At 44.0% G+C, this 18551-nt stretch overlaps 2 protein-coding genes across 6 annotated transcripts in view; both read left to right on the top strand.

The window, feature by feature from the left end:
* Nucleotides 1-3876, top strand: part of Prom1 (prominin 1) — a 113215-nt gene extending 109339 nt beyond the window's left edge. For all 4 annotated transcript variants that reach the window (XM_029477915.2, XM_021161787.3, XM_029477913.2 and 1 more), the window contains 2 exons: nt 2384-2423; nt 3002-3876. In XM_029477915.2, the coding sequence (XP_029333775.1) occupies nt 2384-2399 (16 nt within the window). In that variant the 3' untranslated portion in view covers nt 2400-2423; nt 3002-3876. The remainder of the gene's footprint in view (nt 1-2383; nt 2424-3001) is intronic.
* A 10617-nt stretch (nt 3877-14493) lies between these two features.
* LOC110295433 (fibroblast growth factor-binding protein 1) lies at nt 14494-18174 on the top strand. Of its 2 annotated transcripts, XM_085836182.1 has the most exons (3): nt 14494-14677; nt 15727-15782; nt 16464-18174. In XM_085836182.1, exon 3 carries the CDS (start codon nt 16484-16486, stop codon nt 17237-17239), a length of 756 nt encoding a protein of 251 aa, XP_085692308.1. In that variant the 5' UTR covers nt 14494-14677; nt 15727-15782; nt 16464-16483; the 3' UTR covers nt 17240-18174. The 2 variants fall into 2 exon arrangements, with proteins under 2 accessions (XP_085692308.1, XP_021019596.1); XM_021163937.2 differs by lacking the exon at nt 15727-15782 and having other exon boundaries at nt 14495-14677.
* Nucleotides 18175-18551: the final 377 nt, after the last annotated feature.

Raw genomic sequence — 18551 nt, 5'->3', positions numbered from 1 at the left:
GAAAAAGAACTCAAAGTCAATTGGTGATTAGAAGGCTTGCTTATGTTTTGAAGATGAGAGAGTGACATCTCAGAAGCCCTAGGGACAGAGTTACTTCAGCTTCAACAAGACGCCCAACTCCTGTCAGAAGACTCTAGGGTCTAAGATTGGAGTAAATCTTCACTCTGTTTTACTTGCTTCATTGTGGAAAGCTAACACTGTCCTTAAGCTCCAGTTCCTACATCTGTAGAGGGTGTCTATAAGAGCTGTACTTGCCTAGATGTTGTGAGGGTCAAATGAGCTCCTGAGGGTCAAATGTTCAATCACAGTTCAGTGTAGTCCCCTCTCTGAGGGTTTGCAGTTTATGATAATGGGAGTGTTCTTCTCTGGATGATTCTGACAGAATCTAAAAATAAGCCAACCATTCAGTAAATAAGTAAACGTGCATCCCTAGCTTGTCAGCCAAGCCAGTTCCACTCAGCCTCCCTTTATTACCCACAGAGCCATGGATAACAGGGAAAGACCCCCTAGAGAGACCTTCTGTACATGTAAGCCTGGATACCCGCTCCCTTCACATGGACCTGGTAATGTGATTCCACTTGAGCACCGACACACTGGCTGTAGCCAGGACAAAGCTAGGTGTGAGTGCTTCATGACGGTGCTTGGCCCTTTAGGAAAAGCTTTGTGACAATCAAAGCACTCACTGACACTTAGCCAAGGTAGGGCCAGTTTGGCCAAGCTACTACCTCCTGGGGAATTGGACGGGGCAAAGTGTTAATAAGCAAGAAGCATCTTGCTAGTAGTAAATTCAGCTTCACAAATTTAATAGAGCCCCCTTTTATATTTGCTGTGCAATGCATGTATTCATACAGCCCCAGCCTCTAGTCAGTTCGTCGCAGGACCTGTCATTTGCTTTTGCCTTGAAAAAGAAAAGCAATGGGCTTCCTGCTAAGCCACGAAGCCTGGGATGTTCTTCATAGTGTTAATTCTGCCTCCCATACAGTCTGCACTAAGGAGAGGTAGTTTCCTCTGAGGAAGCATATCTGCTGTAACAAAATATCTGGCCGAAGTAACTTAGAGAAGGAAAGATTTCTTCTGTCTCACGTTTCCACGGTATGGCCAGTCAGTCATGGCAGGAAGTCATGATGACAAGCATGAGGCTTCTGGTCACAGTGTACCCACAGCTAGGAAGCAGAGAGCATGAATATTAGTGTCTGGCTTGTGTTCTCCTTTTTATTTCGTTTGGGACATCTACACTGTAGGAAGGAACCACTCACATTTGAGGTGGGTCTTCCATCTCATTTAACCTAACCTCCAAAATCCAGCGCAGACATGTCCAGAGGTGTGTTTTCATGGTGATGTTAAATCCCATCAAGTTGCCATCATAGAAAGGATTGGGCCCACTCAACTGGAGACTACATGATCTGTATCCTTTCTGTGCCGGTTCATTTCTGTACCCCATTCTGGCCTGACACTCATGGCAATCCTCCTGTGTCAGTGTCCCAAGTACTGGATTATGGGCCTTAGCCACTATACCCTGCTTGATGTTTTCCCATCTAATGTTAACAAACCACATTGGGGAAGATATACTGTACTGTTTCTGTGAAGTATATCTTCAAACTTATGCCTTGCTGTTGAGCTGTGGAAGGTACATTTTGTGTAATCTGCTTATGGATGCTTTGGGAGACGTGCAAAGGGCCCACCTTCCCCATATTTCTCCTACCTAAAGGAAAAAAGAAATTTGATTCTAGGGAAGTGCTCTGTGGCCATGGTATCCCTTCCTGCACTGCTCCATGTGTGCCTGTCTTGTGGAAGGTGCCTGGAGGCCCTTCTCTTGTACAATGATCTGGGTGTGGGCCCTCCAGATGGAATCCTCCCACCTCTTTCTGCACAGATTCTTCATGCTGGTCAAGGTGGTAGTCTTAGTGAAGTGTGAAAGGATGGTGGACTAGCATTGGTTGTTAATCAGAAACCTACTGACAGGATATGTACACATCTGGTCTCACACACATGGAATCCAGCAAGATTCCTGCAGAATTTCCATTGGTTTCTACCTCCCAATCCTACAGTCAAGTTTCAGGGAGCCATTCGTGGCCAGTCACCTGCCCACCATCTGGTCTCTGCTCCTCTGATATACTGCACACATGTTCCTAGTGACCTTCAGCACACACATTCTTTAACCTCAGCTTGCCTCATGCTATCTTCCACATCATTCTTTCAAATACAGTACGAATAGATAGAAGAGCCTGCTTGTTCTGCCATTCTCTTTCCTTGGTAAACTCTCTGGGGATTGGTCTGTATTCAGCTGTGACTGTAGTCACATCCTGGTTCCCAGCAGAGATGGTGAAAGCACCTGCAGCCTAGCCCACAGTGCTACAGTTCTCTGTTTTGTTTCTGTTTCTAGCCCGTCTCGATACTGACAACTGGAGTTGAAGCTGCTTGAAGTAAGTCCGATGCTTTCATATAAGTAAATTTGTAGGACTATTGCTTTTAGTTTTTACAACACAAGTAATTCTAACATATTAAGTGGAAAATCTAAATAAGTATATAGATTATATAACATGATTTTAATTACATGGAATCCAACTACATATGTGATTAGATAATGTGTATATGTACATATGTGTTGATACACACACATGGACCATGATTACATCTAGATGTGCAGGGTATATAATTAGATGTTGTTAAATGTAGTAAATATAATCAGCTCCAAATATTCCCATGTACATTGAGGGTTATGGAATTGAGAGGTTTGTTTGTTTTTAATCTGTGCGAACACTGTAAAACATTCCTTTACAATAAACTCCTATAAACATATTTTTTAAAGTCTATGTCAGAAATTAAACTGGAACACAATGATGAGATGATGCACTCAAGTCCCACCCACCTGCCTCTTGAATAAATTTGTGTTTTCTATAGTTCTTTGGGCTCCTGACACAAGCATTTTAGGAGTCTGCATTCTTGCTTTTCTTTGTAACTCAAAGCTAGTTTCTAACATTATGTTTGATTTCCATTTCAGCATCAAGATAGTCAACATGGAAAGCATCACAGATTTTGGATAGTTTCTGAGTCTTCTAGAACGTTCCAAGTACAGAAGAAACCTGGTGGAGACTCAGGCGGGCACTAGGAACATGGCATCAGTGGTCTTAGGGTAGCACTTTGTCAGGAATGAACAGTCATCATGGTTATAATCCACATATCCATTGCAACTCATGAATGATTCTCTCCTGTTTTGTTTTCAACTTTTCTTTTTACACTGAATTTCTATTTAGACACTAAAACATATAGGGGTCCTTGTTCCCCCTGGATACATTTACCTGTGAACCAGCTATTCCAGTGTCATAGCTGGGTACCTAACTTACTTCCATACGTGAAGTGTGCTAAACACAAACCAGTTTACAGAAGAGATGTATTTTGTGTATAGTAAATTGTATATATACCCTTTTACCACAGTCAGTTTTTTAAACAAATGAATACTCTAGATTTTTCTTCTAAATGAGGTTACTGTTGGGGTGGTTGTGACCTAGTGATGCTGTAGAAAGGAGTCTGCATTCACTAAAAGTGTGTCAACCTAGAGCAGGCAGTGCCCTTCCTTGTGGATTTCCGTCTGCTTATTGTGGAGCTGCCTGTGGTTTAGAAATAGAATTCAAGTACAATCACGGAGTGTCCCACTTGATGCCACTGCCAAATTCAGAACAAGGGACCTTGAGAGAAGGAACTGTCGCTCAGCTGGGAGCAGAATCATTATCGCAATCACAGGTCCTGGTTCACAGTTTAGTGGCCCTCTCTGGTTTGTAAGGATGGCCATTACGTTCAGTGTCATCTGGTCATCTGTGATGTGTGTCATCAGCCTGTCCTGATGCTGAGATTTAAAATAAAGCATGAATGAACAGAGCCTTTGGTGTTTGGTCCTTAAAACACACAGAAGTGTAAAGTGAATTTGCGTTTGCTGTGGTTATCCTTGTTGGCCTTCACCTTTCCAAAAGTGAACAGTGGGGGAAAGCTGGTCAAGTCAAAGAGACTGTGTCCTGCAGGTAAAGGGTTTGTTTTACACCAGCCTTTCCATATACGACCCCAGCCCTGATTCATTTCAATTTAAAGGAGCGTGGTAAGTGTGGCTTCCTTGAGTGGCCAGAGCGTGCAGTACCTGTGATGAAGCCCATGCTCTGATTAGTCCCCTGCTCTCCAGGATTGCAGCACTCCCATGCAGAGCCGCTGGTATCCTGCCTCCTCACTCAGTTGTCTTTTGGGCTAACAGATTTTTGGACCTAACTGTTTTAGTGAGCATGGTGATACATGCCTGTAATCCCAGCTCACAGAAAAAAAGCAGACACAACAGGGTGGCAAGTTCAAGACCAGTCTGGGCTACCTAATCTAGCACCGTTGTAGTTTTTTAAGAGAACATTTCTTAGCAAACGGTCCAGATCTCTATACATACCCAACTATCCCCTTACAAAAATATCATCTGAGGGGCTCATAAGGCTGTTAATCGTGTCGGGCACTATTCAACCCAGCACAGTTACCTTACCAAAGTAGCACATGGTCAAAACAGTGAAGGTGTGAATTTAGAAGGAACAGATCTCTACACTCAAAATAAAATTAACAAAGTTAGAAAGGACAAAATTAAATGTTACCCAGGATAAACAAAAAAATTGAGTCATTCTCCCACATTTGTTTTTTGTCTTGGTTTAAGAACATACAGAATTTTGTTACTTGTAGACTTTTGTCAACCTCAGCAGGAGCTGTGATGTGGACCCCTGTCATGACTTTGACCGGTTCTTCCCCGATTGCTGGCGTGCTTGAGCAATTGCTTATTTCCCATTTGTAGATCTTTGGAGAAACAGATTTTCAAGAGCTTGCTGAATTTTTAATCAGTAGATTTCTCGCCAAGTCTTAGAAACTGAAGAGATTGTTCCGTTATCAGATACACAGCTCAGGAGTAGTTGTCAGCAGAGCTATACGATATATACAGCTTTAAAATCTCGGGCAATTTCCCAACATCTACTGCATATTAAAATCACTAGTGGGGATTTAAATTCTACCTGTGTAGGGCCCACTCCTGACCAATTACATTCTAATCTTCGGGGTAGTGCCCAAGCTGCAGTGCGGGGCTTTAGGGAATTCTCCGAGATGATGTGTTTAGTAAAGGTTGTGCTAGGCTTTCTGGGTTAACCACAGAGTTCAAGTTTACACGTAACAAAATTCTGTACATTCTTAAACCAAGAAGATATCATCCTGAGGTATACAAGAGGATCAGGTGGCTTCTCTTAGAATTAGTTTGTAGGTGTCTCTGAAGTGATTGTGTGTCTATTGACACCTTAGTAACTAGAATTTGAGAAGATTAAGAACTAGTGAGTGACAGTGTCCAGTTAATGCAGAAGTATACTTGTCATCACCACTACCCTCAGCCTTTGATCCTCTTCCTCACAGGTCCAGAGAACTGTCTCTTCTTCCTTCTCTCTCCTCTGTCCTCTCTGCTTCCAGAGGCCAGGCTGGATGCTCTAAGCTGTATCTTTGCTGTTTTTATTTTTTTTTTTTTCCTTTAGGGCAGCTTTCAGGCACTATTAATCTTAGCTGAGCATTGCCATTATCACTTTTAATCTTTTGCCACAGAGCAAGAACTAATATTGTGTCTGGAGTGGGAGGAGTTATGAGCAGATTTGACGTCTGCAGCAAATGAGTTCTGTGTTTCGGGGATATCACTAGAATCATGGGTTTATTTATTTATTTAGTTAGTTAGTTAGTTTTTGTTTGTTTGTTTGTTTTTTCACTTTCAATGTAGGTAGAACTAATGGCCACTCTCTGAGGAGTGTTATGAGAGTTGAGTCTGGAGAGATGGTTCAGCAGTTAAGAGCACTTGTTGCTCTTGCAGAGGGCCTGGGTTTAGTTCTCAGCACCCACATGCTATCTTACAATCATCTGTAAGCCCAGTTCCATAACACTCACTTCTGACCTCAAGGGACATCAGGCCTGCACATGGTATACAGACATACATGCAGGGAAGATGCTTATACACACAAAACAAAGCACACCTTTTTTTTTTTTTTTAATTGAAGATATGTAATAACACACAATGAGGGGCTTTGACTATGGCACTGTGCTATGCTGTACAGGACAACAACCAGACAAAGGCTAACAGCACTGGCAAAGTTATGGGAACCCACAACTTTGGTTTATGAAGAACCCATGAATGCAATTACAAGCACAGAAGTCAGAGAGAGAGGATTCTGTGTAGATGAGCAGAGAAGGGGATTTCAGGGACAAAAATTTGGCAAAGACAAAATTCCCTGAGAACTTTAAGCAGTGGACAGCTTTGCCTACGAGCTTGAGGCTCAGAGCCTGTACAGAAGATATAGGGAATGAGCTGAGAAGCAACGGGGATTAGGGGAAGTGCCTGGACCTTCCTGTGAGTACAAGTTCAGAGAGCCAGCACAGGCTTGGAGCTTGGGAGGGATGAGCGGTCACTGGTGTATCAAGATCAGAGAGTGAGCCTGGAACTCTCATGGCAAGACTGACACCGAGTCGTGTTGGCCTTTGAGTTCCTTTAAGTGTCCACTTCTGTACTTCTCATTGGCTGCTGAGCAATGGCAAGCCAATGAGCCTTGCCTTTCTCTGAGTGTTGAGTCTTCTCTACACAGCTGCAGCCTGCTAACACTGAAACTGGGCATGCTCTCATCATAGTGTATAATCTGTCTGGCATCTTCTTCAGTCAAATCACAAAGCTCATTCCAATGCTTGCCAACACCACTAGCTGAGAATGCTAAGGGTATGAGCCACTGGTCTTATACATCAATCGCGTTGCTGTTAGTAATTCTGTGTCCCGGACAGCACAGCATCAACTAAAAGGTAAGTGAAACGCACAGTTGGTTCTTGGAGCTACCATGACTGAGGCCATCATCTTCCCCTCAACTCTGTAACCCTGTTCCACATTATTTTACATTCCAGTGGCAGCCACCAGAGGGCAGCAGAGCACCAACTGGCCTATTTGCCAGGTATACAGAGCAAGTACCAGAGTTCAGGGGTCCTTGGTTACCCTTAGACAGACACAACTACTGACAGAAACCACAAGTCCTACAAGGGTATTTCTATTTCCAGAGAAAGTACTAGAAGCCCCGCTGGTGCTCTCTGACATTGCCCTCAAAGAGCACCCAAAAGAACCACTCCCTGTCTCCCCTTCTCTAGAAAGATTTGCTAGCCAGTTAGCTCTGGAAGCCTCCTTCCATCATTCCTAACAGGATGCCTTCTCAACCATACAGTGTTTGTAGGACGTTGCAAAGTATTAACTATGTGAGACAAGACTCTACAGTCCTCTTCTGATCCATCAAGGAGGGGAAAAGCAGTTATTGTCCATGTTCCAGATACACTTTCCAGGGAGAGAATGCTGATGGGTAGAGCCAGTGATAAAGCAAGAGCAGAAAGAAGCTGGCCTTCCATGGAGCACTGAGCCACCCTAGTTGCTGACAGCTGTCTCCATGTGCCTGCAGTACTTCATGAGGCCAACTGAGTGGTCCTACGGAGTACCACAGATGGCTCTGTAGCTAGGTATCCAGCTTCAAGCAGAATTCTGTATTTGGACAAATTTCCCCTTACTCTGGGTAGCAAATAGTCCTTGGTAAATGAAGGTTTCCCTTTTGCAGACTTCTATTTTGGTCTGGGGATGACTTAGTTGGGCCTCTGACACTGCTACCCTCTACAGACATTCCATTTAATTCCTGGTGGTTGGGAGTCTGCCTTAGGACCTCCTCATAAATAACCATGACCCCTAATCTTATAGATAGGACAAGGCTACCTCTCTTTGTGATTGTCTGCCTTACTGCTGCCATTAGTCCCCAGTCCAAGAGGCTCACATCCTTGTGTAAATGGCCCAGAGCCTCACAACAAAAGCAAAGGGAGAAAGCAAGCCTTTGATTCCTTTCCTCTCTGATGCACCCAGAGAACATTTCCACTTTGAACTAGGCTGTCAATCTCCTGGCTAATGTTCCAGGGCCTCAAGAACCCACAGTTTATCAGCATGTTAAAATACTCATCTTACAACTTCATTGTTTATAAATCAGAACACTGAAAACTTTACCCTCTTGGGGCAGACCCTGGCCACGGGGGCAATCAGGAGCTTAGCAGATAAATGCCCAAAAGGAAAAGTGGAACAGAAAGGAGACAAAAGGAGGACAAGGGAAGGGAAGAAAAGGAAATAATAGTATGGAAGGAAGAAAGGGAGGGAGGAAAGGTTGGTAGAAAGAAGGGAGAGGGGGAGGAAAGGGGAAAAGAGAAGGAAGGGAAAGAGGGAAAGGAAAAGAAAGACAAAATAAAGAAAAGAAGGAACAGAGAGGAGAGAGAGGGGAGAAGGAAGAAGGGGAAAGAGGAAGGAAGGAAGGAAGGAAGGAAGGAAGGAAGGAAGGAAGGAAGGAAGGAAGGAAGGAAATACATCTAAAATATGTTTAAACTAAAAAAAAAAAAATGACAGAGACAAGACTGAAGATGTTCTGAGAGTGGTGCCCCTGGAAGGCTGCAGTGTGTAGGTACTGCCCCTTCCCCTCAGCCTATCCTGGATTTCTCTAGCCATTGACCTTTGCCTCCAAAGGGATGCAGTAGAACCATCCAGGTCAGCACAGGGTCCTCAGCAGCTTGGACATTGTATCATACCTTAAACCATCTTAGCAGGTCCCACCTTTCTCTAGGCATCCTGATGCCATCCTCCCCGATGGAAATGTTCAGACATGATCATTATGGAAATACAAATCAAACATTCATTGAGATTTCTGGGGGTTCTTATGGCAATATATATCTTAGTTAAAATTTTCATTGCTAAGTCAGGAGCACCTTATGAGCCCTTCACTGTAAATGTGCATGCCTTATCAACTGCTCATGCCTCCTAATGGCTACAAAGAGGCCAATGGTTCTGACATAGAACCTGCCCCGTGACGATAGAAACACTTCAAGGTGTGATAATGACAAAGGGTTTCTGAACACATTCCATACACACCCAAGAAAGAAGTGATTCTCAGAGTTAGAAGATGACCGAAAGAATGGGGAGGGGGGGATCTTTCCCATTGTCTATATGACAGGAATTCATTGTCAGAATATATTAAGTATTATCAAAATTAAACATCAGAAACCATGTAATCAAATAAATAAAAGGGTAAATTACCTGAATAGACTCCTTTAAAGACAGTACATGGAATGTTTAGCCATCAGGTAAACGTAACTTAGAGTTCCTCAGAACTCTGCTGGGATTCCCATCATCCCATTGGTTTTCTGTTAGCATTCTGTCTAAGCTCCTCCTGACAGTTACCTGGCAACAGCCTGGTATGCCTGACTCTCTATAAAAGGGGCTGCTTGCCCCTCCTCTCTCTCTTGCTCTTGCCCGTCCTGCTCTCCCTCTGTCCTCTTGCCCCTTCCTCCCCTCTCTCCCTATGCCTATTCCCCCTCTCTCCACATACTCATAGCCGACCTCTACTCCTCTATGTCTTCTCTCTCTCTCCCTCTCCCTCTCCCTTTCCCTCTCTCTCTCTCCCTCCCTCTCTCTCTCCTTTCTCTGTCTCTACTACCCTCTTAAATCCCCTCCCCATGCCCTGAATAAACTCTATTCTATACTATACTGGTCCCTCAGAGGGAATGGATGGCTCAGCATGGGACTGCCAAGGCAGCCCCTCCTCCCCATACCTTACTGCACCTACACAAAACACATCCCTCCTCTCTTTATCTCTTTATAAACACATCATTGTCCAATCCAGAAAGCAAACACCATGCTGGTAAGATGGGGAAGGAAAAGGAACCCTGATACACTGTTATGAGAGAGTTGATTGGTGCATCCATTATGGAAATTACTTTGAAGGTTCCTCTCAAACCTAACATTAGACCTACTATATGATCCAGCAGCCACTGTGGGTATACAGGCAATGAAAGCAGTCAGCATATGATAGAGCCCCATTCACCCATGTGTCATGTGAGGCCATCCATAGCAGACAAGTTTTGGAATCAGCCTAGATACCCAGCAATGGGTGAATCATCATAGAATCTTACTCAGCTATAAAGAAATGGAACCATGCCATTTGCAGGCAAGTAAGTATATCTGGAAATCATCCTGTTTAAAGGAGAGAAGCCAGACTCAGAAAGAAAGAATTACATGCTTCCTTCCATGAGTGGAAGCTGCTCAAGGAAAAAGTCACAAAAACAGAAAAGGGATTAGTAAGGTAGAGAAGGGAAACCAGCAGGTGTGGAGACATAAGAGGACAGTAAGGGTGAATATTATTAAAGATCTTTATATGGATGCATGAAAATATTACAGTAAAGTACATTATTTTGTGTCATTATATATACTAATAAAAATTTACAAATTTGGCCAATAAAAAAATGTCTGATGCTGATACTGTTAAGACAGCAATACCTGGCTACCAACAGACCACCCTGATGGTTTCAGACCTGAGCCCATGACTCTTCCCATCCAGTTGCCATGCTCAGCATAGCTGCTGGGAGGGATGGAGTAGAAACTGAGTGTTCTAGCACATTCCTCCTGCAGGAGAACATGACTTCTTGCCAGGTGACATGGCGTTGGAGGAGGTTAACTTCCACTCAGACCCCTCAGTTACCCGAGGAGCCTTTTAGAATTGGTTAGCTACAACCTGATGGGATGCCCCAGACTATGCAAATGACTCTTCTTGTCAGCCTCTGTCTTGGAGCTCTGCAGAATGTGTGTGCAGCTGCTTTGAGTCCTTAGTAAGACTGTCTCTGATGAAGGGTGGAACCCAGGAAACAATTCACTGTCTAAATTTTAAAAAACTCATCTTCATATGGGTTACCAGCCTAGCACGTGTCTCTGTCTTGACATTTATTATAAACCATTGGACATTTGCCTAACATTTGTTCTCTTCATGTTGAAAAAGACTTGGAGAATGTCCCATCTCCTAGCTATTCATCATGTAAATCAAACTCACACATGTCTCTACACATATCAAGCCCATAATACAAGGCCATCCTATCTCCTAATTCCTTTGGGAGATAGGTATTACTGAGAATTGCTAAGGTACACATGTCATTCTCAGAACCCGAAGGCATAGCTGGTAGAAGAAACGTCATTCAATAAGACGCTCATGTCCCAGAAAACTAGGTTAATTGGAGGATGTAATAGTTTCCTCAGACAACTCCTTTTAAAACCTCTAACTTTTCAAATAACCCACTACAGAGTGTCTGGTTTTCACTAGGTCTTAGCCTTTCTTTATGAGTTTTCCATGTTGCCATCACTCCACAACAACAGAAGGAACAGTGGTGAGTCCAAACTCTCAAGGCCTGATGAACTATAAATGCTCATCAGCCAAGGACCTGCTCATGGGATACAGGACCCATTTGAACCTCAACTTGCACTAAAACAACAGCAAAAACACTTAGTGCACCTACAGACTGTTCTGTCTGACTATTGATCTGATTATTTCTCGGATTTGGGTGCTTTCGTTGATACAGAAGCCCAGATCCTCCAGAGACTTCATAGCTTTGCCAAAGCATTTAACAGAGGAGCCATTAAGACAGTGAAGAGTTGACCTCCAGAATAGGAGAAAAACTTTGCCAGCTATTCATCTCACAAGGGATTAAATTCCAGAATATGTAAATCTAAAGAACTCTAAAATTTAAACACCAAAAACCAAACTAACTAACTAATCAATAGGTATACAAATGAACTGAATAGACCCTTTACAAATGCTGTAATAAACATCAATTCCGTAGGGTTTCTCTTGGATGGAAAAGGCATCTCAGAGGACATTGTGCTGTCTCAGAAGCTCACCACTGGATATGACATAGTCTCAGCTCATATGACCCCACAGCTTTCCAGTGTGATATGAAAACTATCAGTATCGAAGAGCCAGGCAAACCTGCCAGGTCTTGAGAACAGGAGTCAAATCAACCTAGTGTTGGCATTCCCTTGAGTACCTAATAGTGCAACTTGCCTAGAATAGGCACTGCAGAAATATGGAATCACTAGCTCCCACTCCCAGTTCCCAGTTACTGCTGTCTCTGCAGGCTCCTGAGCAATTCCTTTCTACTTTGGATAGGAAAGATGTCCCCATGGGTAGAACCCTAGGCTTCCCTCCAACCTGGCAATTAACTTCTGCACTGTCATCTGAGATAAGCCCCCCCTTATTGTCCACCACTTCCTTGGGGCAAACACTATAGCAGCCTTGATTACATTCCTGTTAGCCAATAGCCTGTAGTTTTTAGTTGGTTTTTAGACAAATAAAGGAATTAGCAATGATTCAGTGGAATAGGGGAGATCTCACAAGCTATTCTTATTCCCCTGTCCTCTCTGAAGCAGCCCCCTACATGGAAGTGTCTTGGCTCTGTGCCCCTACTGGCCTCTCCAGAGTTGTTTCTAGGCTTCTCACCCAAACATCTTCAGAGTATATGTGAAGGAGCATGGTCACATGCCAAGCCACACAGTGACAGTGTGTGTGTGTGTGTGTGTGTGTATGCACGTGCACATAGAAGTAGATGCAGAGAGAAGCTATGAAAAAGTATTAAATCAGGTGGACTCCTTTAAGGAATCTTTGCTGCTAAAAATAATGTACTTTTAAAAAGTTCTAAGATAGTCAAAAAGCTTGATTTGAGGGAACATTGATCATAAAAGAATAAAACTACTATCACCTACTGCCCTACTAACTTACTACCTCCATCACCACCACCACCACCACCACACGACCTCCACGTCACTACCCTCTAGCATCACCATCTCTAGCACCTCCTCCCCTACCACCACCTTTACCACCACAGAAAGCTTTTTCAGAAGGAAGATTAGTGTTTGCAAAAACTGTTAAACAAGAACAAGCTAAATTGTCTTAGTGTCAATTATTGGCATTCTAGTATTACAACCTACCCCCCCCACCAAAAAAAAAAAAAATCCCTAATAATCTCTTCTTGACTAGTCTAAACTAACACTAAGAGTTATTTCTTAGATTGATTCAGAATCTGAAACCATTGAACACACCTAACAAAAGGAGTTGATGACACTAAATGGTCTGAAAAGCTCTTTCTCTTGCAAGTCAAGGAATTTTGAAGAGCTCTTCAGTCTGCCTCCTTCCACAGCACAGCTGTAGTGTCAACACTGCCTCTGGATGCTCTACAAAAGAGAGACTTTAGCAGCAGGTATCTTTTGATTTGCTACACAGGGAGTCAGAAACCTCCGAACTGAAAACTTGGAATGCACATTCTTTTCATAGTTCCAGCATGAGTACTTGTTTACCACACACACTGGATTTGTTTAGCCTGACCACCCCCCCATACTCCCACCCCTGTTTCCTCTGTCACTTGGAAAGGCTTCCATGTACTTGTCTGACCAATAGGTTGATACTGCTGTAATGAGGTGACTCAGCATTTTCTTCTGTTCATGAGGTCACTTCCAAAGAGGTGGGTGGGTTGATGGCTAGGATGGCTTAATAGTATTGCTCTTAGCTAAAACTAACCTTGGAGCTCAAACACACCCACTCAAACACTTGCTGGTGGCCCCAGGACAAGCAGTTATGTATAAAAAGCATGTGACTAAAACCAGCTTAGAACACGATATTCTTTCCCACTGACCAACCAGCCTGAATGAGAAAGGTATTCAGTCACCAGCCTTCACTGGTGGTGCAACTACCAATTCATTACTAATATTCATTGTGCTCTTCACTCCACGTCACCAAAAGCCAGGCTGCATTTGTTATTTCAACTCTTATGAAGAATTTAAGCAATGACAAATTACCAATCTAATGAGAAACACCGAATTCAAAAAGGACACTCACACAAAGGACACACTCTCATACAAATGCCTGTTTTCCAAGAAAACAACTTAAGATCTCAGTAGGAAATCTAAACAGCTCAGCACCAGGAAAGACTTCAGTGGGCTTCGTGCAGGGAGATGCTGTTGTTAAGTGCTGTACTGTGCACAAAGTAGCCACAGTAGGGGTTGGAGACGGAGATTTGAGAGTGTGGACTGTCACTAAGTTTGATGCTTGCTGTGGCCAGGATCCCCTACCTAGATGTATCCAGAGTGAGACTCTACCTGCAACACCATAACCTGTGAACGCTCTCTCTGATGACCTGGAAGCAAATATTTTCAAATGAAATTCCATAGTGGAGAGTTATCTCTCCACCATCCCTGGGGCCCACAGATTCACCTGCCTACACAGTAGATCCAGCTGGCTCTCAGCAACCAGGAACTCAGAGTCAGATTTCAGCAACTTCAGTCACTCACTTTCCAGATATTGCCTGAAGCCAGCCAGGTGGGAAGAGATCAGACCACGGACATTGGGAGTACTGGGTGAAAATCACCAGCTCTGTGAATCCTGACCCCTTTACTATTAAGTGCAAATCTCTCTGTCTATGAAATGGGAAGAGTCACTGGAGAGACTATGGAAAGGCACTAGAGGAAATGAGCCCTTTCCTCTGTTCTTACATAAAGATCGCTGCTGGATGGGAAAGGAAGGGCTTCCAAGGAGGAGGGCTCACAGCAAATGCAACCTCCCCCCCCCCCCCCCCAGCCTTTGGATTCCACCTAGTACCTTCCCTCCCGGACTGGCTCTCCCTGAGGGGTGTGGCTGGGAGGAGCGTGAATAAGGTATGTGAGTTGTAAAAGCCACTTGAGCTCCTGTATAAATAGTGCAACCTGCACCCCAGCGTGAGGACTGGAAGCCTGCATTCCCCAGTACACCTGGATTGGCACACTCACAGAAAGGTAAGCCTGGCTCTTTTAAACATTTCGTGTATGTGTGTGTGTGTGTGTGTGTGTGTGTGTGTGTGTGTGTATGTGTGTGTGTATACATACATAAAATCAGTATTGTTATTATTAATTAGTATGTATGATTTCAGGGATGGGGGGGCTTATATGCTGACAGCAGAGGATAACGTAAAAAGAAGCTGATTCCCACCTTCCACCTTTACACAGGTTCTGGGCATCGAACTCAGGCCATCAGGCCTGCCTGGCAAGTGACTCCATCCTCAGGGCCATCCTGCCAGTCCCCTCTTAAGAGTTATTTTATCTACTTCTTAGCCCCTGGACCTCCTTGGGTCCGGACCACATTATGGGAACATAAAAGCTATGTCACAGTGCCAGGAGAAACAGGTCTGTCCCTGGCTCTTTCAGCCTCCTGTCTCAGCCATGCTTTAGTCTAAACTCTCTTGGGGCCTTTTCCTTTTCTTACCTTCCACATGGGCAGAAATGAAATTGTGGTGATTTCCTGGGCTTTTGCTACCTTTCAGACAAAAAGTTCTCAATTTTTTTTAAAGCATAGATTTAATGTTTTTAAAAGAAGAACTATCTAGTGGTCGTGTTTGATGCCATACCAAACCTTGTACAGCCTGTTGTTTCTTTTTGCTATTTTCTAAAGAGTTAGAATAAAGGCAGAAAGCAAGAAGTGAGCACTAAGGACTGACAGAAAGGGAGACACACTCTGGCTTTCCAGACCACCGTCTTTGCCCATCAAGGGACCCTGATCAACTTGCTTATCTGTCTGAGCCCTAGCTGTCCCAGCCTGAGGGGTGAGAATCAAATGCTAGGGCACTGCTTAACACCTAGGAGTTGGCAAACAATCACGTGCATCTCCTCTGCCTTTATCTGTAGCTTTATACCTCGTAGAAACCATGTCATTTAATACACCGTTGAAAGTCATTTTATTTTTGTTATAGATGTAAAAAAAAAAAAAAAAAGGCATTGAATAAATGCTCCCTGTATGCCTGGCACTGTGCCATTGAACTCAGTCATGATCCTTACCTTCCACCTTGCAGTCTATACGATCTGAAACTCATCCCTCTCCACCCTGTTTCAAGTTGGCCCCATCAAGGTCAGTGGCCTCCCCCACCTCCCTGCCTTCCTGAGACTCTTCCTCATGACTTTCCCCTTTTCTTCACACAGCCACACCCAGCCCAGTATGTCAAACCCTGTGCATGTTCAACCCTGAGTCAACATAGCTTTTTCATGACACTTCTGTGACTCTTACTATATCCTTTCCCAACCGGTGGTCATTGGTACCCACACAGATGATGGGGTAGAAACCCAACTCTCTCTGGAGCTAGCCAAGGGGTCAGTGGCTGTTTTATCCAACAATTTCTAGAAGGGAAGAATAGCTTTTCCAAGATGAAACGAAGGGCTGAGAAGGGAGAGAGTCCCTAGCTGATACTATTTAAATTTCTCCGATTGTATCTTATGAATTCTCTAAGGTCTGGGACTTTCTCACTCCATGGGGCAATAACCTTCAGGATGTTGCTTTGTTGTAGGCACTTGGAGCTTGTTGCAGGAGTAGATCAAGGGCTGAGAAAGTGAGAAGCTGAGTGAATAGGGAAGAGTCATGAGCTCAGGCAGTGGGTAAGAAGAGGAGGTGTAACTTTCTTTAAAGTGGAAATGAGAGTAGGCAGGCCCGCTTGGCAGACCTTAAAGTGGGCCAGGACTGTGGGAGTGGAGGGAGGCAGCCTGCAGTCTCGAGCCATTGGATGCTGCCACTCATTCGCCTGCCTTTGCCAAACAGGTGTCCACCCAGCTGATGCCATGAGACTCCACAGCCTCATCCTGCTCTCCTTCCTTCTCCTGGCCACTCAGGTGTTCTCAGAAAAGGTCAGAAAGAGAGCCAAGAACGCATCACACAGCACAGCGGAGTATGGGGTAGAGGGTTCAGCTCCTTCCTTGGGGAAGGCCCAGAATAAGCAGAGAAGCAGGACATCTAAATCTATGACGCATGGCAAGTTTGTCACCAAAGACCAAGCCACATGCAGATGGGCTGTGACTGAGGAGGAGCAGGGCCTCAGCCTGAAGGTCCAGTGCACACAAGCCGATCAGGAGTTTTCTTGTGTTTTTGCTGGTGACCCAACCAACTGCCTTAAACACGACAAAGACCAGATCTACTGGAAACAGGTTGCCCGCATGCTGCGCAAACAGAAAAATATCTGCAGGAACGCCAAGAGTGTCCTGAAGACCAGAGTGTGCAGAAAGAAATTTCCAGAGTCTAACCTCAAGCTGGTAAACCCCAATGCACGTGGAAACATGAAGCCCAGGAAGGAGAAAGCAGAGGTCTCCGCAAGGGAGCACAACAAGGTCCAAGAAGCTGTCTCCACGGAGCCAAACAAGGTCAAAGAGGATATCACACTCAATCCAGCTGCAACCCAGACCATGGCCGTTAGAGATCCAGAGTGTCTAGAGGATCCAGATGTGCTCAACCAGAGGAAGACTGCCCTGGAGTTCTGTGGGGAATCTTGGAGCTCCATCTGCACGTTCTTCCTCAACATGTTACAGGCTACATCATGCTAATGAAGTCAGAGGGAGCAGCCTGAGACATGTGGTATCAGAGCCCCACTGTCTGCTGGAAACTTCCCGAGTTCCCCACAAGATACATTTCTAATATGGGAACAAAATGAAGTATTTAAACAGATTTTGTAAATTTTGTTTTTGTGTTTTAGAATTTGCTTCATTTTTTTTCCACATCCTTGGATATGCTTTTCAGAGATGCTTTACCTCAGCGTATTCTTCCATGGACCACAAACCTAGGTGCATTTAAGTAGTGGATCAATGCAAGTGATAATATGCAAACAAGGAATTGTTGGCTGTATTTACCAGGATAATAAAATTCTGGGCATTCTCAGAAACACCACTGTTTCTTTCCAATACTTCTCATTCTGGCTCATATTTAACAAGCTTCCAGATCTGAGTAGATGAGACACACATTGTTGACTTCAGGGTTTCCCTATCCAAAATTATCTCCTGAGACTATCCAACCTATATTTTGTTTTCATCCACTGCCCTGTATTGTTTGATGTTTAGTGAAATGTAGCCATCATTATCTCTTTTCAGATGGGATGCCCTGGGCATAGTGACTTCTCATGGTATCACAGGTGATTAGAGAGAAGGCAGTAATTCCTTAGAACCAGGAATATTTTAAATTAATTTTGTTATTGTCATTATTGTTAGTATTGTTGTATGTAATGTGTGAGGGGGCATGTAGGTCATGGTGTGGGTGTGAGCATTAGATGACATCTTGGAGGGTTGCTTTCATTTTTACATCAATCCCAGAGGTAAAAATAATTCTATGTATAGGTGGAACAACATTATGAACTAACCAGTACCCCGGAGCTCTTGACTCTAGCTGCATATGTATCAAAAGATGGTCTAGTCAGCCATCACTGGAAAGAGAGGCCCATTGGACTTGCAAACTTTATATGCCCCAGTACAGGGGAATGCCAGGGCCAAAAAGTGGGAGTGGGTGGGTAGGGGAGTTGGGGGGGAGGGTATGAGGGACTTTGGGATAGCATTGGAAATGTAAATGAGGAAAATACCTAATAAAAGATGTTAAAAAAAAGAAAAAGAAAAGTTAAACTCTAAAATAATAATAATAATAATAATCCTATGAACCAAGGTTTTTATCCACTGAACCATCTCACTAACCCGGAGACTCAGAAGTTACAGCCACTGAGATCACAGGTTTGAGGATACACCTTGATCTCCCCATGGCCATCCAGCATATGTAGAACTGTCCTTACAGAGCCTGTTGGGGACAGAGACCTGGTAAGCATTGTCCTGTGATAACAGCTGTAACAGGAGGTGGGCACTGCAGGGAAAACCAGAG

The sequence above is a fragment of the Mus caroli genome, unplaced genomic scaffold, assembly GCF_978045245.1.
Source record: "Mus caroli unplaced genomic scaffold, Mus_caroli_1 scaffold_4, whole genome shotgun sequence".
Lineage (NCBI taxonomy): Eukaryota > Metazoa > Chordata > Mammalia > Rodentia > Muridae > Mus > Mus caroli.
This window is presented reverse-complemented; position numbering and strand designations above follow the sequence as displayed.

Coding starts and splice junctions, on each gene's coding strand:
- LOC110295433 (XM_085836182.1), top strand. CDS start 16,484: ATGAGACTCCACAGCCTCATCCTGCTCTCCTTCCTTCTCCTGGCCACT.